General features: G+C 41.3%; 1 protein-coding gene across 4 annotated transcripts in view; it reads left to right on the top strand.

Moving 5' to 3' along the window:
- The window catches only part of LOC137322955 (mitogen-activated protein kinase kinase kinase kinase 4), a 308,879-nt gene that overhangs the window by 188,095 nt on the left and 97,816 nt on the right, over positions 1-22,968 (top strand). For all 4 annotated transcript variants that reach the window (XM_067986215.1, XM_067986216.1, XM_067986214.1 and 1 more), the window contains exons 4-7: positions 3,468-3,593; positions 9,372-9,482; positions 10,499-10,589; positions 12,085-12,215. In XM_067986215.1, the coding sequence (XP_067842316.1) occupies positions 3,468-3,593; positions 9,372-9,482; positions 10,499-10,589; positions 12,085-12,215 (459 nt within the window). The remainder of the gene's footprint in view (positions 1-3,467; positions 3,594-9,371; positions 9,483-10,498; positions 10,590-12,084; positions 12,216-22,968) is intronic.

Raw genomic sequence — 22,968 nt, 5'->3', positions numbered from 1 at the left:
TGTCATCTGGGGATGCGCACACAATTTTTCAAATGAGGTGTACGCAAGAGGGGCATGTGTGTGTGTAAGATGTTGCAGTGCAAAAGCTAATTTGCTCAGTATTGTTCTTTTCATACTTTCTTTTGAACAGCTGACGTGGTGAATAATGAGTTGGTAAATGGATTTATTAACAACACTGGTTAGCAAATTAGCATCTGTAAGGGTTGGAATTATACGTTCATTAATCTTATAATATGTGCATTGTAGGCAATTACAGTTTAAAAGAAAATGATACTTGTATGTTTACAACAAGTTTCCGCAGAAATGAGCAGAAGAAATTTTGGCTTTAATAAAAGTACTGTATATACATAACTATATTCAATGTGATGGAATTAATTTCAAAAATACGCAAGCAGTCTGTATACAAGCAGCTTTGAGAATAGCACTCTATTATGCTCTTTGAATTGCGGCGAGAATTCTGAAGGACTGTAGGAGGATGTAGATAGCTTAATGTTGATAGATGTAGTTCAATGTCGAAAAATATGAAGCAATTTATTTTGGAAGTAAGAATAGGGAAATGAAATACAGTCCCCACCATTTATACCATCCACGCTTATATGGATGGCTGCCTATATTGGGCAAATAGTGCTACCCATTCACTGTTACCATAAGAGTCAATTACAAAGGTGCTGCTTATAATATATTAAGCGCTGGCTATTTTGGGCAGTTCTTTGCACCTCATTAATCCCCTATACAGTATTTACTAATGTGCGATGTTCAGTTTTTACCCCTGACTAGGACTCCGGGAAGTGTCGGTACTGCTATGTGTCTCCCACGATTTTCTCTTCGCTGGCAGACTCGTCTTTTCTGTTGGCACTTCCCTAGGTCAGTACAGGAACTGATTGGAAGCTGCATCCAACACCAATCTGAATTTTAGTGACCAGTAGAGCCTGCAGGGATTACAGCAGTGGAGATTGGCTTTCCCATCCACTGCTTATAGCGGGTAAATTGTATTAACACCAACACGCCCCGGTATAAGCAGTGTGGACTGTAAAACTTAAATAGTAAGATTTTAAATGGAATAGATGAGCAAAGGGTCCTTGATCACAGATCACAGATACACGAGTTGTTAAAGGTGACAGCGCAAGTAGTTTGGGTCATTCAAAATGGAAAATGAAATCCTTGGTTTTATATCTAGAATAATAGAATACAAATATAAGGAGGTAACATTATACAAGGCCATAATCAAGTAGTAGTTGGAATACTGTGTGCAGTTTTGGGCATTCCATTATAGGATAGATATAAAATAATAGAAAAGTTGCAGCATAGTTTCACCAGAATGTTAACAGGGATGATTGATGAGTTACAGTTTTGGAGAGAGACTTGAGAAGTTAGGATTTTTTCAGTAGAGCTGAGAAGATTAAACGGTGACAGATCACGAAGGATCAAATGGGATAAACCGTGATTGAGTGTTTCTACTTGTTGGTGAGATAGTAACAACTTTCAGATAATTGCGAAAAGAATTAGAGGGGATCAGAAAAAAAATCTTCACATACAGGGTGGTTAGTATATGGAATTTTCTTTCACAAAGTATTGTTGAAGCAGAAGCTATGAATTATTTTGAAAGGGAATTGATAGTTGTTTGAAAAGGACTATCAAAGCATATGGAAAGCAGGTAGAAGAGAGATTAAACTAAGTGGCTGTTAAAGAAAAGTACTAGTACTGATTTGGTGGTTTCAGTGCTGTAACGTTCCATGATCCTTTGCGCAAAGATTATAAATATAGAACATTCAGTTATTTGTAAATTTTTTGTCACCAATTTTATCTGCAGATGTTCTCTCCTTTCCTGAAGATGCTGATTCCTTGGAGGGGCTGAGTGCAAATCACTTTGAATAGTTCATCTTTTTCATGTGAGCTCTGAGTGTTGATAGACTATCAGGGGCATTACAACCAAGCCCAATTCAGTGCACACAATAGGGAAGATTATCAACTGCCTGCTGCCCATTTTTCACTGAGAAATGGTTGCCCAGCAGTTGAAAATTTGTTGGAGATCTTATGCATGCATTTTCCCACCTGAATCAAACTTCTGACAGGCCTTTAATTGGGTACCCAGCACTCCCACCCAAAACAGAGGGGAGTTTGTTTAAATATTTAAATTGGGATCCTACGCCTATAGTAGGACCCCTATTGCAACTTTCAAGGAGAAATGGGTGGAACATGCATGTCAGTCAGTCAGTCATTCCTCCAGGTGTTGAGGCCTAACCAGCGATCCTTAAAAGGATCGCGGAGGCCTCTCCTAAAAGCTTCTGAGTCCCACAAAAATCTTTTGGCTCACTGCTGGCCTGTTCTCGCCCCCAGCATTCGCTGCCCCGTAACAGGCCTTACCTGCTGGCCGGCTGCATGCAGTAGGTGGCCGATTTTTCTCCTGACAAATCCGGTGAGCTGTTGGTTTGATGCCAGCAGCTCACCGAGAAAATATTAGAGGCCCAAACCTGAAAGTGGTTCAGAATCCCCGACTGCCATGTTAGGCAGGCACTGCGGGCCATTTTTGGCACCAACCCAAAAGTCTTCCCTAGTATGTCCACATAATATATTTCCATCAGGAGTTGATGGATTGTGATCAGGAGGGTGAACTCTGGTTAATTTCTCACTCATTAACCCAGGGGTGCTGATTCCAATTCTAACACCTCTACAGCCACCCCAGATGAGATTGGTTAACTAGGCACAAATTAGGGATCAAACTTGGGACCTTCCCTGTATTCATGTTTCAGCTACATGCTCTAAACTCACTGAGCCATTGGGGGAGCCTGTTGGAATATTCTTTAACAGTCTACTTTCAAAACATAGATGTCTGTTGGTATTTCAGTCCAACAGAATATAATGACAGGTATACTTGTATGTTCTGGTTTTCCACTGTCCAGTTATTAAGCCATTATAATTGCATTTTGTAGTATTATGATAGGTTGCCAATTTAAAAAAAATTGTAGGGCATGCCATTGCTTTATTATTGAAGCTTACAGAAATGTAAGTGAAAAACTCTATTGTAGGCACTGGCATTGAATATATATTTATCTTAACTCAAGTGTGGAAATTTAGTATAGTCTTGGTCCACTCATGAAAAATTGCCTAAATATCGCTAACTATTTTAAATGTCATAAGATGTTTTATGAGCACTCCTCCCACTGATCATTTGAGAGAAAAAGTTGGTATTCTGAATGGGGTGGTGGCACGAAGCTGAGGGCTTTGAGCTGATCTTTTGTACAATTTGATATCTGTTTTGATCTAAAATGGGGAGAGTTGTTGGGGCACTGAATGCCAACAGAAGTTTGACCATTTTGCTGGCGAGGCTGTTTTGTCTGTGGTTTCTGGTTGGAAAAAAATGCTTAGTGATTTTTTTAAAAAAAAAGAAACTTCAAAATGCTGTAGGAAACTTCAATCATGTTTCACATAATTTGACATATACCTAAATATTGGCATTTTTCTTGCAGGATGAAGAGGAAGAAATTAAACTGGAGATCAATATGTTGAAAAAATATTCTCACCACAGAAACATAGCGACCTACTATGGTGCTTTTATAAAGAAGAGTCCTCCTGGTCATGATGATCAACTCTGGGTAAGAAAATAAATATAGTGCTTTGTTACATCTCTTGAAAATATCTGAGATTCAAGTTCATTGAATGAATGAATTACTTTGAAAGGCAGTTGATAATTCATATTTTTTGCACTAAAAAATTTGAATTATTCAATAATTTGAATTATACTGTAAATAACAAAATGGGAATTTAATACTAAAAAAATTGAATTAGTGGGTTTTCTACACACTAATAATGGCATACACATTAAACTTGCTGTCATTTTCCCAGCAAATTCTGGACCATTGTTCGAATTTTTTTCTAGTTAAATATCAGTTAATAGTTTATAGTATAGTACTGGAAGTATCGGTTAGAGAACAATGGCTACCTTAAAGTGATTGCAAGGCAGTAACTTAATTTACAACTCAAAAGCAGATATAGCTGATGACCAAGGCCACTGCTTTACAGTGACTCAATAAATTAATTTCCTTTTTATTACATGGAATTGTGGGATTTTTATGTATCTTTTGAGGACCACATTTCACAATACACCTGATTTTCTGTGAAAAGCAAATCCAGGAGGCATTGTCTATGATGTGAAAACAAGTAATTACATGGGGAATGCAGTAGAACATAAGCTTGCGGTAACTAACTGCAGGTATATACCCAATGTTTGTTTGTAGTGTACTAAAGTACACAACAATGCATTTTTTTGCTGAGGCACACTTTGGCATTTCTGAAGGAGGACATGAGCACTAAAGATGGTATTTATTTCCAAGAGGGAGTGTGCATGCTCCCTTTCCCCTTCCCCTTTGGAATTCTTCCTTTGAAGTAAAATTATGCCTAAAGTTCTTGTTACAAGTTACAATTGACATTTGATTTTTTTTGTACCATTGGAAGGTAATACATGGTGAGTATTGTACCTGAAGGATTGAGTCCAAGACCCCCAGGTACTAATATGAATCAACAACTGGGACAAATGCCTCCTGTATTGTCCATATTACCTTATGTAGGATACGCACCACCATATCCCAGTGATTAGTCCATTGTTCAAGATGATGAGTAGAGTATACAAGTTCCCCAGATGAATCTGCCAACAGGACAGTATTATCAATGAAAAGGAGCACCACAATTCTTTTGGGAATGCCCAGAGCAGATGTGTTGAAGCTGCCCCCTGTGCCAACCAACAGCATTGATAAAGACTTGAATGGGATGGGTGACAGTGGACAACTTCACCTCACTCCTCTTTTCAGACATGGATCTATCCCTACACAGATCTTGCAGCTGAAATAGATATCCTGGAAAAAAGTCCATGTACTTTCATAATTTTTACTTTCTACATGAGGGCTGCATGAGGTATGAAATCAAAAGCCTTACAAAAATCAATGTAAGTGGGTTTCCCCTGAGCCTTCTAACACCCTACCATCTCATATAAAGCTGCAACCTTCTGTACACATTTCTCAGAGAGCATATTGGAGCATGTTCCTTTCTGATTAAACTGAGTTTCCAAAGCATCCAAAATGCATGCCATGACAGTCTGAAGAATCCTTTTAAGAGCCACTGACATCAGCAAGATTGCTTGGTAACTTTTGGTCTCACTAGAGTCATCTTGTGTGTAGAAACCACAACTATGTTGTGGAATACTGAGTGCACGTATGCCTCAAACAAATTCTTTTCACCAGCCTCGGGAGAAGCAGCTCCAATGTATTGTTCCATTGTACTTACTTGTCTAGAGCAGCAATAAAGCGCTGATGGTATCATCATCTCGATGTATATTTTACATAAGCATCATCACCTGCAATATATTTTACATTAATCTCTGCCATATATCTCCCCTTGATACATTTTGCATCACTTAGCCTTTCCAGTACAATTTAGGTCAATTTCTGCAACATTATATACCTGCCTGAAGGTTTGATGTAGTTGCACATCACTGGCTGTCATTTCATCACAGGCCAGCTGACAGTTGGGATGTATGAGGTCTGTCCCACATCAGTGATGCACTGACATTTGGCATTCATAAGTCTAAAGTTCAGCATGAAAAACAAGTAATTTGTGGAGTTTCTTGTGTAGCTAGGAAAGGGTAAAGAGGCAGCAGGAAGTGCTAATTGTTGGTGGGAAATGCTGATGGTTGGCATATAAGTAGATGTATAAAATTAACAGTTATGATTACATTAAGTCATGCTTTTGTGGTAAAGTAAGTTACCATACCACTTCATTAAGAAGCTTTAAATATGGGGGAGGTCGCTGATTGCGGCAGGGGAGAGGGAGAGCTGCGATTGGCAGAGCTGCGATTGGCAGAGGGGAGGCTGAAGGCTTCTTTGGGCTGGGGGAGCACTCCTGGCCTACAAGGAGTGCTGTAAAAAGCACTTACTTTCTTGAGCCGGCAGCTCCCGCCTCCATTTTATTGCCGGGTTTTTCCAGGCCCTGTTAGATTTAAATCAGGCTCCCAATTGCACTGTGGAAGCCTGATTTAAATATCTTAATGAAGTGCCCCGCCTCTCCAAGGCAGGACACACATACGGCTCGCTACCCATACGTTACGGGTTGTGGATGCATTCCCCATTTTAAAATTTTTAACGCTGTCCCACCTGTCGTGAGGTGGAGTTTATACCGAGGCCCTAGTTTCTGTGTTGCCATTGGGGGCTGTGCACACAGAAACTGCCTCCTTTAGTAGGTCTTGGATTCTCTGGATGCAACTATAGTAAAGCAATCGGTGTAAATAGGAAAAAAGACAAGTTAAAAAAGGAGTGGAATAGAACTTGCATACAACATAGGAAATGTAAGCTATCTGCTAACTGATCAATACCTTTACCTGTGAATTGAGTGCTGACCTCACTCCTGTCATAAACACAGTGTGCATTGCAAGGAAAACAAGACTGCAGTGATGAAAGATCAAAATAATAAGCCAATTGACCAATGTAATCCTGCACAAGTGAAGATAAAATTTTCAAAATTATATCAATTCTTTTGTATATAAAGTCTGTCTAACTGTTGACTACAGCGTATGAAACAAACCACTTTTTTTTTATTCATTCATGGGATGTGGGCTCGCTGGCAAGGCCAACATTTGTTGCTCATCACTAATTGCCCTTGAGACGGTGGTGGTGAGCCGCCGCCTTGAACTGCTGCAGTCAGTGTGGTGAAGGTACTCCCACAATGCTGTTGTGTTTCTATCCTAATAATCATTAACAATTGATTTAGAGACAATGGTAGAACATTGTTAATTAGGCCTTTTTAAAAAAAAAATTATTTATGGGGAAAAGGAGAGATTAATGCCTCCCAGCACAATCCTCTATTTTAAGCAATTAATTTAAATGCTCACCTTCATTCAATTCTGCATAAACAAGTTATTGAATATATGAAAGAAATTAGTATTAGTAAAAAAAATAGTACTAGATAAATTAATGGGACTGAAAGTCTATAAATCCCAAGGACCTGATGATCTACATCCCAGGGTTTTGAAAGAGGTGGCTATAGAGATAGTGGATGCATTGCTGGTCATCTTCCAAAATTCTATAGATTCTGGAATGGTTCCTGCAGATTGGAGGGTAGCAAATGTAACCCCACAATTTAAGCAAGGAGGGAGAGAGAAAACAGGGAACTACAGACCTGTTAGCCTGACATCAGTAGTAGGGAAAATGCTAGAATCGATTATAAGGGATGTGATAACAGGACAATTAGAAAATAATAGGATTTGGCAGAGTTCACATGGATTTATGAAAGGGAAATCATGTTTGACAAACCTATTGGAGTTCTTTGAGGATGTAACTAGTAGAATAGATAAGGGCGAACCAGTGGATGGTGGTATATTTGGATTTTCAGAAGGCTTTTGATAAGGTCCCACACAGGAGGTTGGTGAACAAAGTTAGAGCACATGGAATTGGGGGAAATATACTGGCATGGATAGAGAATTGGTTAACAGAGTAGGAATAAACGGGTCTATTTTCAGGTTGGCAGACTGTGTCTAGTGAGGTACCTCGGGCCCCAGCTATTCACAATCTATATCAATCTATATCAATGATTTGGATGAGGGGACCAAATGTGATATTTCCAAGTTTGCTGATGACACAAAACTAGGTGGGAATGTGAGTTGTGAAGAGGATGCAAAGAGGCTTCAAGGGGATATAGACAGGCTAAGTGATTGGGCAAGAACATGGCAGATGGAATATAATGTGGAAAAATGTGAAGTTATCCAGTTTGGTAGGAAAAACAGAAATGCAGAGTATTTTTTAAATGGTAAGAGATTGGGAAATGTTGATGTTCAAAGGGACCTGGGTGTCCTTGTACATGAGTCACTGAAAGCTAACATGTAGATGCAGCAAGCAATTAGGAAGGCAAATGGTATGTTGGCCTTTATTACAAGAGGATTTGAGTACAGGAGTAAAGATGTCTTACTGCAATTATATTGGGCCTTGGTGAGACTGCACCTGGAGTAATGTGTACAATTTTGGGCCCCTTACCTAAGAGAGGATATAGTGGCTATAGAGGGAGTGCAACGAAGGTTCACCAGACTGATTCCTGGGATGGCGGGATTGTCGTATGAGAAGAGATTAAGTAGACTAGGCCTGTATCCTCTAGAGTTTAGAAGAATGAGAGGGGATTTCACTAAAACATACAAAATTCTTACAGAGCTCGACAGGGTAGATGCAGGGAGGATGTTTCCCCTGGCTGGGGAACCAGGGGTCACAGTCTCAGAATAAGGGGTAGACCATTTAGGACTGAGATGAGAAATTTCTTCAGTCAGAGGGTGGTGAATCTTTGGAATTCTCCACCCCAGAGGGCTGTGGATGCTCAGTCATTGAGTACATTCAAAGCAGAGATCGATAGATTTGTAGCTATTAAAGGCATCAAGTGATATGGGGATGGTGCAGGAAAATGGTGTTGAGGTAGAAGATCAGCCATGATCTTGAATGGCGGAGCAGGCTTGAGAGACCGGATGGTCTATTCCTGCTCCTATTTCTTATGTTCTTATTAAACCACTACTTTTTAAAAAAAAAACTCATTTTCTGTATTTTGCAGATCGGGATTATAAAAAGAACTTGCATTTTACATTGCAGCTCATCAGATCCTCAATATTGCCATGGGATCTTTTATGTCTAACTTAACAGGCAGATGGGTCCTCTGTTTAACACCTCATTTGAAAAATAGCACAGCCCTCCCCAGAACTACAGTAGAACATTAACTTATATTATGTGGTCAAATCCTGGAATGGGGCTTGACCCACAACCTTCTGACTCGGGCAAGAGTGCTACCAACTGAGTCAAACTGACACATATAAAGTCAATTCAAGTGAGATATTTTTGCCATTTAGCTAAATTAGATAGTACAGAACTTGAAAACTATAAACTTAAAGCTTTAACAGCAGCTGAGGGAGTAAATAGTGTGGGCAAGTTCCATATGCAATGCAACATCTTCTGCATTAATTGGAGGCCTTGCCCCTTGTGCTATACCATATGCTGGACTATCAGAACAGATTCATTCTTCTTGGTGATTAAGCCATTTTTTAAAAAAAAATCTTTTTTCGGGCATCTTTGGTCTTCCATCTTTATATATAATACAGAAAACGGGTAACAAAAAACGGTTTGCTAGCATTTTACAGGTAAACAGTATTTGTCAACTTCCATATGATTATCTATATCTAATGCAAAGCAGTGTATAGGGAATAAAAACAAAGGAGTTTAGTATTTTTGATATTGCTCCTAAGAGAATGGAAAAAAATCTTTGACAGAGGTGTAAGACTGAAATAAGATCTTGATTTGCACAACTGAATTAATTTACTATAATTTCTACTTTTCTCTTTAAACTTTTTTTAATAGCTTGTCATGGAGTTCTGTGGTGCAGGGTCCATTACAGACTTGGTGAAAAACACAAAAGGAAACTCCCTGAAGGAAGACTGGATTGCATACATCTGCAGGGAGATACTCCGGGTGAGCATGGATCTTGGAACAAAATCCAAAGGCTGGTTGTTTGCAGGTGTTAATGGCAAAGGTTAAAGAGCACAAGTTATCCAAACAAAGAAAAAGCCATTTCCATTGCTTAAATTTGGCAGATTTAATATCAACAGATCCTTTAAAGTCTGTTTCAGTATTTTGGCCTGTATTCAAACCTTTGAGGGGGGCATGTATATTGAATTTGAAGAAAGGGGACAATTAATAACAGATTAACAATCTAATCTTACAGTTCCTGGATCTATTAGTGATAATGGGGCTTGAGTTAAATTGTATGTGTTGTATTGCTAAAAATGCATAAATTGTTCATTGTTTTATATAACATTTTAATTCTGCTGCTCAGTACTTTTCAAATTAGTAAGACCTGCCAAAATTACTTTCCAAACTCCTTCCTTCACGGGAATTTTCTTAGAATAAGAGTTGGCAATCTGGGCCAGCTGCCATTTGTAGTGCCCTTCAGACCTTGAACTGTCTCTAAAATGCAGAGGCATTCCAGACATCGCATAAGATCTGATTGCTGCCTTTCTTGGCTGTGCAGAATTTTATTATTATTACTCGTTTTGTGGGCAACACCACAATATTGTTTCAACTGGAAAAACTAGTGTAGTGTCACAGTTTAATGTGAAATTTGCCCGTTCCGATTTCCATAGTCCCAGACAGAGGTATATATAGTTACTGTGGCAGAATTCTATGCTATAACTTACATGAGCAGCTCTGTAGTTGTTATAAAATGCAGGTGTTAGTTTCTACTCTGTCAGATACAACTGGAACTCTCTCCAGTTCTGATGTGGTGCCTATTTTTTAAAATTGCTACATCTCATGATTTATTATTTTTAATAAGTAGGTTTTAGAAACATTAAGGTACAAAAATTATGAAATAAGCAAGGAATTTGCAAGGAAGTCCATATAGAAATATTAAATATTTTTTCCCTTGCATTAATCCTGTGAAGGGAAGAATATAAATCGTATGCATATTTTTTTTCTTTCGCGTTTAGGGACTGGCGCATCTTCATGTCCACCATGTCATTCATCGTGATATCAAAGGGCAGAATGTATTGCTGACAGAAAATGCTGAAGTGAAGCTGGGTATGTAATTAACAATAGGTAACTGGAAGCCTGAATTTTAGAATAACATGCAAATAAATTTGGAACATGAAGTGCAACTTCTGAGAGACATAACACAAGTTCAGCTACTAGCAATAAACAGAATATTTATGTATGCGCACTTGCATAGAATTGGTTAGATTGAAGATTCAAAACAAATAGAGAACTTCTTTATTGCTTGCGGTTCGGTACAAGTTTCAAATCTACCTAAATGTAGTGCTGTGCAATGACTGGAGTCTAAACTCCAGACTAGCCATATATACTTTACATGTTGAGTCTGCCTCCTTATACTGAATCTACAGCATGATGGTGTAAAACCAATTCATAGAAATCCCTAGTAGGTTGGTTAATATCTGGGAGAAAAAAATATAGGTTAACATTTAGGTTAGAGACACTTAATTAGAACTATATTTGCAGTTTTGTTCTTTTTATCTGTCCTGCAAAACTAATGCAGGACTGAGCTGGAAGTTCTAATTCCACATTTTCCTAGTTACACCACAACCCATAATCCTGCTAGTTCTGGAATTGAAGAGATTTACTTGTGAAGATATGGTTTTCCTTGCCATTTGCTTTGAAGATATTTCACTTTGTGATGGAATATGCTATCCATACTACAGTTTGGGAACTCTGGTATTGACCCATGCCTGTGGATCCTACCTTTCACTGAATCAGGAGCCTAGATAAGTGCATCAACAGTGCACAAACTACAAGTCACTCGTGTAACAGCATATTTTCATGTTACTTTCACCCCACTTATAGATGAAGAAAATATAATAGAGTTGCAGCTTAAATCTATGCCATGTAATCATTGGGTATTATGAATTGGTCTTTATAATGAGTCAGACTTCACATGGGGTGGGTGTGGCTTCGTGTAAAACTTTGTTCACAATGGAAATAGTTTTTGGATTTTAACTAATTTGAGATGAATCCCTTTTGTGGTCAATTAGTCACTGTGATGAGCACTTCCTGTTGATCTTACTATAAACCAAGATGAGATTTAAGGCTTCATAAGTCAGATACTTATATGGTGATTATGTCTGGAGTTTGTCCCAACATGGTTAAGTATTTGCATGAACACCTGCTCATCCTTAAAGTTACATTAGTAAAAGACTTAATTGTTAATTGGTTCTCCAGATATGTAGGCAACAATTTCATGTAATTTCTCAATTGAATGGAATGGAACTACTTGTATTTATATGCCAGTAATTTCTGAGGGGGTTCTTCCAATTATCCGCCCTAACTTTGGTAATCCCAGAGAAACAGTGTAAATGCCCATTTATGCCATTTCTCCGGGGTTTCCGCCGATCTTTTAGTGTTATGGTGAGATTGGGGAAGCCCCTCAGAAATTCAACCCCTAATATTTATGTATTAATGCAAATATGGAGTTTGTGAACACCTATCATACTTCGAGCATTCTGATCCTGCCATTCATTCTAACTAACCAGGTTACTATGTGCCCCTGAATTTTTCATTACAGTGGATTTTGGTGTTAGTGCACAATTGGACAGAACTGTTGGTAGAAGGAATACCTTTATTGGGACACCCTACTGGATGGCACCAGAGGTCATTGCTTGTGATGAGAATCCAGATGCAACATATGATTATAGAGTAAGATGTTACATTTCATCACTTCGAGAATCAGTGCTACTGTCTTGCATGGAAATTGCTGACTTTTTTTTTCTAATTCATGACAAATATTAAAAATCAATTCTTATGCAATTGTATACAAAAAGGCAAGAGTAAAAATAATCATTTGCTGCAGTCTTTAATCCTTTTACTTATAGGTGATAGGGATGTAGCTTTTCTGCTCCCACGCTGAATGTATTGCTGAATACAAAAAAATACTAAAGCTGGATCTATTTTGTTTTGTCTTGTTAAAAGAAAAATAAGCTACATAGGAATTGAAATTATAGTAATATGACAGCTGCATTTTTCATTTATTTTGTCCTTAAAAATCCTGATGACACTGAGATGCTAGGATGCAATTCCCTGAGCAATGGATATTCCCCAGCATAATGCCAATTGGCCATTTTTCACATATGAGCTGAGGCAGGCTTTTCAACTGGGGGTTGGGGCAGCATCAGTGCCAAGCCCAATCCTGTCTTTTTCAATCCTGTCTGCATGCTTCTGGCAGTGCTGCTGTGCAACTGGCCACAGGGAGGTTGTCAGTAGCCCTTGCTCTCCAGTTTTTCCCCCCTGGGAAATGGCTGTTCTCTGGCAGTTTAGCCAGATGGGATGGTGGAGATCAGGAATCTGAGTGTGTGTGTGTGTGTGTGTGTGTGTGTGTGTTTGAACTTGCTTTCTCACCAATTCACTGGTGCATTGTGCTGCCCCATGATGAGTTGGTTTTAATGTTTATAATCAAAGATGTATACAACTCGTTTACATTGGACATTGCCTCAAACTGTACTCAAATACTGTTTAAGATTTTAAAAAAATACTTCTGTCACTGCATAAGCTACCATTCTCCTTTTCACTGTTTGATATCATTGGTTGATTTGTGACAGGCTTGACATTATATACGAACATACGAATTAAGAGCAGGTGTAGGCCATTCGGCCCCTAGAGCTTGCTCTGCCATTTGATAAGATCATGGCTAATCTGATTGCGACCTCAACCCTATTTTCCCATCTGCCAACTATAACCTTTGACACTCTTGCTAATCAGGAAACTGTCCAACTCAGCCTTAAAAATATTCAATGACCCTGCCTCCACCGCTCTCTGGGGAAGGGAGTTCCACAGATTCACGACCCTCAGAGAAAAAATTTCTCCTCATCTCAGTCTTAAATGGGAGACCCCTTATTTTTGAACTTTGGCCCTTAGTTCTAGTCCCTCCCACAAGGGGAAACATCCTCTCAGCATCTATCCCTTCCAGTCCCCTCAGGATCTTACCTGTTTCAATAAGATCACCTCTCATTCTTCAAAACTCCAGTGTATCCAGGCCCAACTTATCCAACCTTTCCTCATAAGATAACCCCCTCATCCCAGGAATCAGTCGAGTGAACCTTCTCTGAACCGTCTCCAAAGCAGTTATGTCCTTTCTTAATTAAGGAGACCAAAACTGCACACAGTATTCTAGATGTGGTCTCACCAATGCCCTGTAGAACTGTAGCAAAACATCTCTACTTTTATATTCCATTCCTGTTGCAATAAATGACAACATTCCATTTTGCCTTCCTAATCACTTGCTGTAACTGCATACTAACTTTGTGATTCATGTACTAGGACACCCAGATCCCTCTGTACCTCAGTTCTGCAATCTGCTGAAACAATAACGTGTTACCCTAACCCTATAATTCTTAGATCAGAGGCTGTACCAATTTGGTAAATTTTAGCCTGAAGCTGTTCTTGTGGATTGAGTATTTTAAAGTGGCTGGTATTAAAAGTTGAATGGCCATATACAGTTGTGGTCAATTTTTACTCTTAGCTAGCTGTGATGCACAGTTCTATACTCAAACCACCCATTGTTTTTCCAGGCTAAACTTTATCCACAACTTTGGTATGTCTCTTCACTGTTTTCAATATCAATTGGCTGTCTCCAGTTCAAAAGTGCCTTTAAAAGAATACTTCTGTCCACGATTAGAGTAAATGCAGTGGGTGAAAAATAAATTGATACGGAAACAGCGTTGCCCTAAAAAAACAAAGATATGCGTGCAGTTCCTGGCACCAGAGCCACATAAAGCAGACAGACAAGAAACTAACCAAGGGCAAGATTCCTAATTTTTTAAAAAATTATTTTTCCCTCCTTTCCCAGTTTGGTCCTAGGATGACCACCTATCTGCTTTCAAGGGTGGCTGCCCAGTAATGTTGAGGAATTAAAATCAGACAACAGCCCAAATTTCAATTGGTGTATTTTTTTTTAGAAAAAAGGCTGTGCACATGTGTGAGCAGACCGGTTAGATGTGCGCATCTTTTTCTTAATTCCCCACCCTTGTACAGTTTTAGTTTGGTTACTAGGTAACGGCCATATTCGTGTGCCAGGCATTATCTGCTTCCAATGGTGAAATGCATGGCATTTGCTTACCACTTGCATGAGGCTGTGTGGATAAGACCAGAAACTCAGTACTTGAGGATTGCTACAAGTCAGTGTGTTACCCCTTCAGCAATAACCTGGCTCTGTGACAGTGACTAATGCTCTATCACTGAGGCTGCTTCAACCAGTTACATGTTTCATCATGTCTCCTGCCTAAATCGCCATGCAGCATGGCTCTCCTCCAAATCCCATTTAAACCTGTCACTTTAATCCTCTGCTACATTCTCTTTGTTCAAACATCTCAATCTACTACTCCGACCTCCCTTTCACGGTCCTCTGCTTACTGTATTTCCAAGCCCTCTGGTGACTTCACTGAAATCGCACCCCTATTATCCTTACTCAGACTTCATAATGACTGCTAATGACTTTGGTGGCTTGAACCTGAACCTGGACTCCTCCCTGCTCCCTTTCCCTTGATTTCCCTCCCCTCTTGATATCGCTCTACCTCATCCTGCACATAAAGTGCCCGTCTCAGCCACCCACACAACCTCACCATCATTTGAGGCCTTGATGCTCCAAGGTCTCAATCACCAGCAATGCCATCTCCGATCATTTCCTTGCCTTCTTCACTATCTGCACTCCCTTCCTCCTTCAACTCTGCTTCCATCATCCATGGTCCTCAAAAAAAGATTAACCACCTCCTCATCTGGGCCACCACCTGCCATGACGTTGTTGAATCTGTTGGCCGCCTTCCTTCCAATTTTTAATCCCTCGTCTCCTCCAGATCCTTCATGTTTCTCATCCCTATTGATCCCCATTACAACAGCCACTTTCCCAATCTTAAAACTGAAAGCCACAAGCTGGGCCACACAGCCAAATCTGGTTTGAATATCCTAACACAACTACCACCATCACATGCATTTATACAGCACCTTAAACATGGAAGAATGTCTTAAAGGTAGGGCACGGCCATAGAAAATAGGAGCAACAGTAGACCATTCGGCCCTTCAGGCCTGCTCTGCCATTCAAAATGATCATGGCTGATCGTCTAATTCAGTACCCTATTCCCGCTTTTTCCCCATATCTCTTGATCCCCTTAGCATTAAGAAATATATCTATCTCCTTCTTGAATACATCTAATGACTTGGCCTCCACTGCCTTCTGTGGTAGAGAATTCCAGAGGTTCACCACCCTCTGAGTGAAGGAATTTCTCCTCATCTCGGTTCTAAATGGCGTACCCCGTATCCTGAGACTGTGACCCCCTGGTTCTGGATTTCCCAGCCATCGGGAACATCCTCTCTGCATCTAGTCTGTCTAGTCCTGTTAGAATTTTATATGTTTCGATGAGATCACCTCTCATTCTTCTACACTCTAGTGAATATAGGCCTAGTTGAACCAATCTCTCCTCATACGTCAGTCCTGCCATCCCAAGAATCAGTCTGGTAAACCTTCGCTGCACGCACTCCATGGCAAGGATATCCTTCCTCAGAAAAGGAGACCAAAACTGCACACAATAATCTAGATGTGGCCTCACCAAGGTCCGGTATAACTGCAGTAAGACATCCTTGCTCCTGTACTCAAATCCTCTTGCAATGAAGGCCAACATACCATTTGCCTTCCTAACTGCTTGCTGCACCTGAATGCTTGCTTTCAGCGACTGGTGTACAATGACACCCAGGTCTCGTTGCACCTCCCCTTTTCCCAATCTGTCACCATTCAGATAATCTGCCTTTCTGTTTTTACAACCAAAGTGGATAACCTCACATTTATCCACGTTACACTGCATCTGCCATGTTCTTGCCCACTCACTGAACCTGTCTAAATCACATTGGAGCCTCTTTGCATCCTCCTCACAGCTCACATTCCACCCCAGCTTTGTGTCGTCAGCAAACTTGGAAATGTTGCGTTTAGTTCCCTCATCCAAATCATTGATATATATTGTGAGATATATATTGTGATGAGCTGGGGTCCAAGCACTGATCCCTGCGATACCCCACTAGTCCCTGCCTGCCACCCGGAAAAGTCCCGTTTATTCCTACACTCTGTTTCCTATATGTCAACCAATTCTCAATCCATGCCAGTATATTGCCTCCAATCCCACGTGCTTTAATTTTCCACACTAACCTCTTGTGTGGGACCTTTATCAAAAGCCTTCTGAAAATCCAAATACACCACATCCACTGGTACTCCCCTATCTATTCTACTAGTTAGATCCATAAAAAACTCCAGTAGATTTGTTAAGCATGATTTACCTTTCATAAACCCATGCTGACTTTGTTCAATCGCGTTAATGCCCTCCCAGTGTTCTGTTATCACATCTTTTATAATAGACTCTAGTATTTTCCCCTCTACTGATGTTAGGCTAACTGGTCTGTAATTCCCTGTTTTTTCTCTCCCTTTTTTAAATAGTGGGGTTACATTTGCCCCCCTCCAATCTGTAGGAACTGTTCCAGAGTCTATAGAATTTTGGAAGATGATCACCAATGCATCCACGATTTCCAGGGCCACTTCCTTTAGTACTCTGGGATGTAGATTATCAGGCCCTGAGGATTTGTCAGCCTTTAGCCCCATTAATTTCCCTAGCATTTTTTTTACTAATACTGGTTTCCTTCAGTTCCTCCCCCTCACCAAACTCTTGGTTGCTTAACATTCCTGGCAGGTTATTTGTGTCCTCTTTTGTGAAGACAGAACCAAAGTATGTGATTAATTGTTCTGCCATTTCTTTGTTCCCCATTATAATTTCCCCCATTTCTGATGTAAGGGACCTACATTTGTCTTCACTAATCTTTTTCTCTTGCATATTTATAGAAGCTTTTACAGTCAGTTTTTATGTTCCCTGCTAGTTTACTCTCATACTCTCTTTTTCCCCTCGTAATCAATCTCTTTGTCCTCCTTTGCTGAATTCTGAACTGATCCCAATCCTCAGGCTTGCCGCTTTTTCTGGCAATTTTATGTCTCTCCTCTTTGGATCCAATACTATCCCTAATTTCATTTGTAAGCCACGGTTGAGCCACCTTTCCTGTTTTATTTTTGTGCCAGACAGGAATGAATAATTGTTGTAATTCCTGCACACGTTCTTTAAATATTAACCATTTCCTATCCACCGTCATCCCTTTTAGTAAAGTTCCCCAATCTATCATAGCCAACTCGCACCTCATACTTTCGTAATTTCTTTTATTTAGATTCAGGACCCTAGTTTCGATTCAACTGCTGCACTCCATCTTAATGAGGAATTCTATCATGTTATGGTCGCTCTTCCCGAAGGGACCCCGCACAACAAGATTGTTAATTAATCCTTTCTCATTGCACAATGCCCAGTCTAGGATTGCTTGTTCTCTAGTTGGTTCCTCAACGTATTGGTCAAGAAAACCATCATGTACACACTCCAGGAATTCCTCCCCCACAGTATTATTGCTAATTTGGTTTGACCAATCTATATGTAGATTAAAGTCACCCATGATTATAGTTGTACCCTTCTTGCATGTATCTCTAATTTCCTGTTTATTGCCCTCCCCTACATCTCCACGACTGTTAGGGGGCCTATAGACAACCCCCACCAACGTTTTCTGCCCCTTGGTGTTTCTTCGCTCCACCCATACAGATTCCATATCGTGATTTTCCAAGCCAATATCCTTCCTCACTATTGCATTGGTTTCCTCCTTTACTAACAATGCTACCCCACCTCTTTTCCCTTTTTGTCTGTCCTTCCCAAATATTGAATACCCCTGGATGTTCAGTTCCCATCCATGGTCACCCTGCAGCATGTCTCCGTAATCGCAACTATATCATAATCATTGATATCTATCTGCGCTGTTAACTCATCTACCTTATTGCGAATGCTCTCCGCATTAAAAGACACAATTGCCTTTAGACTTGTCTTTTTAAGATTGCTGGTCATCTTAGTGTTATTTTGCACTATGGCCCTACTTGTTTTTCACCCTTGTTTTCTCTGCCGTCCACTATTGCTTCCCTTTCTGTCTTTTGTTTCTATCCTTGATTCCCCCTCCTTTGTCTCCCTGCTCGGGTTCCCAACTCCCTGCCATTCTAGTTTAAGCCTTTCCCAAGAGCACTAGCAAACACCCCCGCGAGGACATCGGTCGCAGCCCTGCTCTGGTGTAACCCATCCCGCTTGTACAGGTCCCACCTTCCCCAGAACTGGTCCTAATGTCCCAGGAATCTAAATCCCTCCGTCTTACACCATCCCTGCAGCCACGCATTCATCTGGTCTATTCTCCTGTTCCTATAGTCATTAGTACGTGGCACTGGTAGTAATCTTAAGATCACTACCTTTTGAGGTCCTGCTTTTTAATTTATCTCCTAACTCCTTAAATACACCTTGCAGGATCTCATCCCTTTTGTTTTAACCTATGTCGTTGGTACCGATATGGACCACGACTACTGGCTGTTCACCCTCCCCCTCCAGAATGTACTCTGGGTGGGGGACTTCAATGTCCATCACCAAGAGTGGCTTGGTAGCACCACTACTGACCGAGCTGGCCGAGTCCTGAAGGACATAGCTGCTGGACTGGGCCTGCAGCAGGTGGTGAGCAAACCAACATGAGGGAAAAACTTACTTGATCTCGTTCTCACCAATCCACCTGTCACAAATACATCTGTCCATGACAGTATTGGTAGGAGTGACCACTGCACAGTCATCGTGGAGACGAAGTCCCGTCTTCGCACTGAGGATACCATCCAACGTGTTGTGTGGCACTACCACTGTTAAATGGGATAGATTCAGAATAGATCTAGCAGCTCAAAACTGGGCATCCATGAGGTGATGTGGGCTATCAGCGGCCCCAGAATTGTATTCCAGCACAATCTGTAACCTCATGGCCCGGCATATTCCTCACTTCACCATTACCAACAAGCCAGGGGATCAACCCTGGTTCAATGAGGAGTGTAGAAGAGCATGCCAGGAGCAGCACCAGGCGTACCGAAAAATGAGATGCCAACCTGGTGAAGCTACAACTCAGGACTACATGCATGCTAAACAGCGGAAGCAACATGCTATAGACAGAGCTAAGCGATTCCACAACCAACGGATCAGATCAAAGCTCTGCAGTCCTGCCACATCCAGTCGTGAATGGTGGTGGACAATGAAACAACTGACAGGAGGAGGAGGCTCTGTAAACATCCCCATCCTCAATGATGGCGGAGTCCAGCACATGAGTGCAAAAGACAAGGCTGAAGTGTTTGCAACCATCTTCAGCCAGAAGTGCCGAGCGGATGATCAATCTCGGCCTCCTCCTGATATCCCCACCATCACAGAAGCCAGTCTTCAGCCAATTCGATTCACTCCACGTGATATCAAGAAACGGCTGAGTGCACTGGATACAGCAAAGGCTATGGGCCCCGACAACATCCCGGCTGTAGTGCTGAAGACGTGCTCCAGAACTAGCTGCGCCTCTAGCCAAGCAGTTCCAGTACAGCTACAACACTGGCATCTACCCGACAATGTGGAAAATTGCCCGGGTATATCCTGTCCACAAAAAGCAGGACAAATCCAATCCAGCCAATTACCGCCCTATCAGTCTACTCTCAATCATCAGCAAAGTGATGGAAGGTGTCGTCGACAGTGCTTTCAAGCGGCACTTACTCACCAATAACCTGCTTGCCGATGCTCAATTTGGGTTCCGCCATGACCACTTGGCTCCAGACCTCATTACAGCCTTGGTCCAAACATGGACAAAAGAGCTGAATTCCAGAGGTGAGGTGAGAGTGACTGCCCTTGACATCAAGGCAGCATTTGACCGAGTGTGGCATCAAGGAGCCCTAGTGAAATGGGAATCGGGGGAAAACTCTCCAGTGGCTGGAGTCATACCTAGCACAAAGGAAGATGGGAGGACAAGAGCAGCAGGCACATGAGAACAACACCACCTGCACGTTCCCCTCCAAGTCACACACCATCCCGACTTGGAAATATATCGCCGTGCCTTCATCGTCGCTGGGTCAAAATCCTGGAACTCCCTTCGTAACAGCACTGTGGGAGAACCTTCCAGACGGACTGCAGTGGTTCAAGAAGACGGCTCACCACCACCTTCTCGAGGGCAATTAGGGATGGGCAATAAATGCTGGCCTCGCCAGTGACGCCCACATCCCATGAATGAATTCACAAAAAAAATGACCTGCAGCCGCTCAGTGACATCCTTGACCCTAGCACCATGGAGGCAACATACCGTCCTGGAGTCAGGTTTGCGGCCGCAGAAACGCCTATCTGTTCCCCTTACAATTGAATCCCCTATCACTATAGCCCTGCCACTATTATTCCTTCCCTTCTGTGCAGCAGAGCCACCTGTGGTGCCATGAAATTGGCTCTTGCTGCTTTCCCCGATAAGCCATCTCCCCCAACAGTATCCAAAGCGGTATATCTCTTTGAGAGGGAGCTGGCCCCAGGGGACTCCTGCTCTACCTGCCTAGTCCTTCTATTCTTCCTGGCGGTCACCAATTTCTTTTCTTCCTGCGGTGTGACCACCTCACTGATAATCTCAGCATCACGGATGCTCCACAGTGAATCCACCTGCAGCTCCAGCTCTGAAATATGGTTCGTCAGTAGCTGCAGGTGGACACCGGTAGTGTCCATGCCTTCCCACATCGAGCAGGAGGAGCATATCACTGGTGTGAGCTCTGCTGCCATGACTTGCCTTGTAGGAGTTGTAAATTTTAAGTTTGATGCGGGGGGGACAGGAAGCTAATGTCGATAGGGTGAAGGATGAGCAGGGCCTTGTGCATGACAGGATGCAGGTCGCGTAGTTTTGGATGAGTTGGAGTTTATGTCGGGTGGCGATCAGGAAGCTGTCCAGGATGGCATTGAAGAAATTAACTGTAGAGGTGATAAAGGTATGGGTAACAGTTTCAGTGGCAGTAGGGGTGAGATAAGAGAGAATGAAAGTGCATTACAAACCAAACAATGAATGGCTTTTTAATGTCCCCCTTGTCAAGGAGGCAAATGTGGCAGCCAATTTGGAACAATGAGGAATAAGAAACAGCAAATGAATGATCAGATTTTTTTGGTAGTGTTATTTGAGGGAAGAATGTTGGCCAGGATACAAGGAGAACTCCCTGCTCCTCTTTGAATATTGCCATTGGATCTTTTTGGCCCACTTAAGCAGGCAGCTTCAACTTAAGGAGAACTCGATTACATAAACTAGGCTAACACTTCAGTGCAGTACTGAGGGAATGCTACATTGTAAAGGGTGCTCTCTTTTGGATGAGCTATTGAACTGAAGCTCTGTCTGCCTGTTCAAGTAGATGTAAAAGATAATATGGCACTTTTTTGAAGAAGAATAGCAGGCTGTTCCCTTGGTGTCCTGGTCAACACTACCAAAACAGGTTAACTGGTCATTCATCTCATTGTTTATGGGACATCGCTGTTCACACATTGGCTGCCATGTTGGTCTACAAAATAACAGTGACTGCACTTCAAAAGTAATTAATTGGTTGTGAAGAGTTGAGGACATAAACACAAGTTCATTCATTTTTTCAATGCTCACATGCACCTCTTAATATTCTCAGCCAGGCAATTGTAGCAGCCTTCTGATTGGTGTTATTTTGAGGACTTCATCAATTAAGAGGGAAAGTAAGTTCAGGGAAAAACTTTTTGTTCAAAATATTTTGCATTTTGAACTTTTTAAAACCGCATCAATTTTTTGAGCTGCAGGCAGACAGCTATTCCTCTGTGCTAGTGACATCACTGACTTGAGGACCTCTCCATTGGAAGCTGCATGGACCATGACTTCAAAGTGGCCTTAAAGCTGTTCCAGAGGCATCTTACCCAGGAAAGTAGTCTACATTGCAAAGCACTGACCCAAAAGCTTTCTGCCACCAGATTGGTGAGCTAGTGGCAGAATTGTTTTGTTAAAATTCCCAGTGTCGTGTAGGAAGGAAGTTCAGTAGCAATTGGGTCATTTTTCACTTAGGCTTGATGGGGAGAAAAACTTACATTGAGAGTGATAAATCTGTTTTCCCTAAAGTTTAGTCAAAACAGAAGGCATGTTCATTGCATAGCAGTTCTCAAAGCTTTACATACTATTGGCTTTAACTATATGAACTTATGGATGGGCAAAAGAAAATAATTGATTGTGTACTTGGATACGGCTAGTGGTTAATCATTCGAACACGTGATCTAAGCTGACACTTCAGTGCAGGATTTGAGGTAACGTTACATTATTTGGTATGCCATCATTTGCATAAGACCCATCTGCCTGTTCAGATGGACCCAAAAGTTGCATGGCACTATTTGAAGAACAACAGAGAATTCTTCCAGTGTCCTGACAAATCTTGTTACTTCAACTAGCACCAGCAAATATTCATCTTGTTGTTTGTAGGTTCTTGCTGTGTGTAAAATGACTGCTCTGTATCAGCCAGTGCACTTTAGAGTGATTCATT

The sequence above is a fragment of the Heptranchias perlo genome, chromosome 6 (assembly GCF_035084215.1).
Source record: "Heptranchias perlo isolate sHepPer1 chromosome 6, sHepPer1.hap1, whole genome shotgun sequence".
NCBI classification, from domain to species: domain Eukaryota; kingdom Metazoa; phylum Chordata; class Chondrichthyes; order Hexanchiformes; family Hexanchidae; genus Heptranchias; species Heptranchias perlo.
This window is presented reverse-complemented; position numbering and strand designations above follow the sequence as displayed.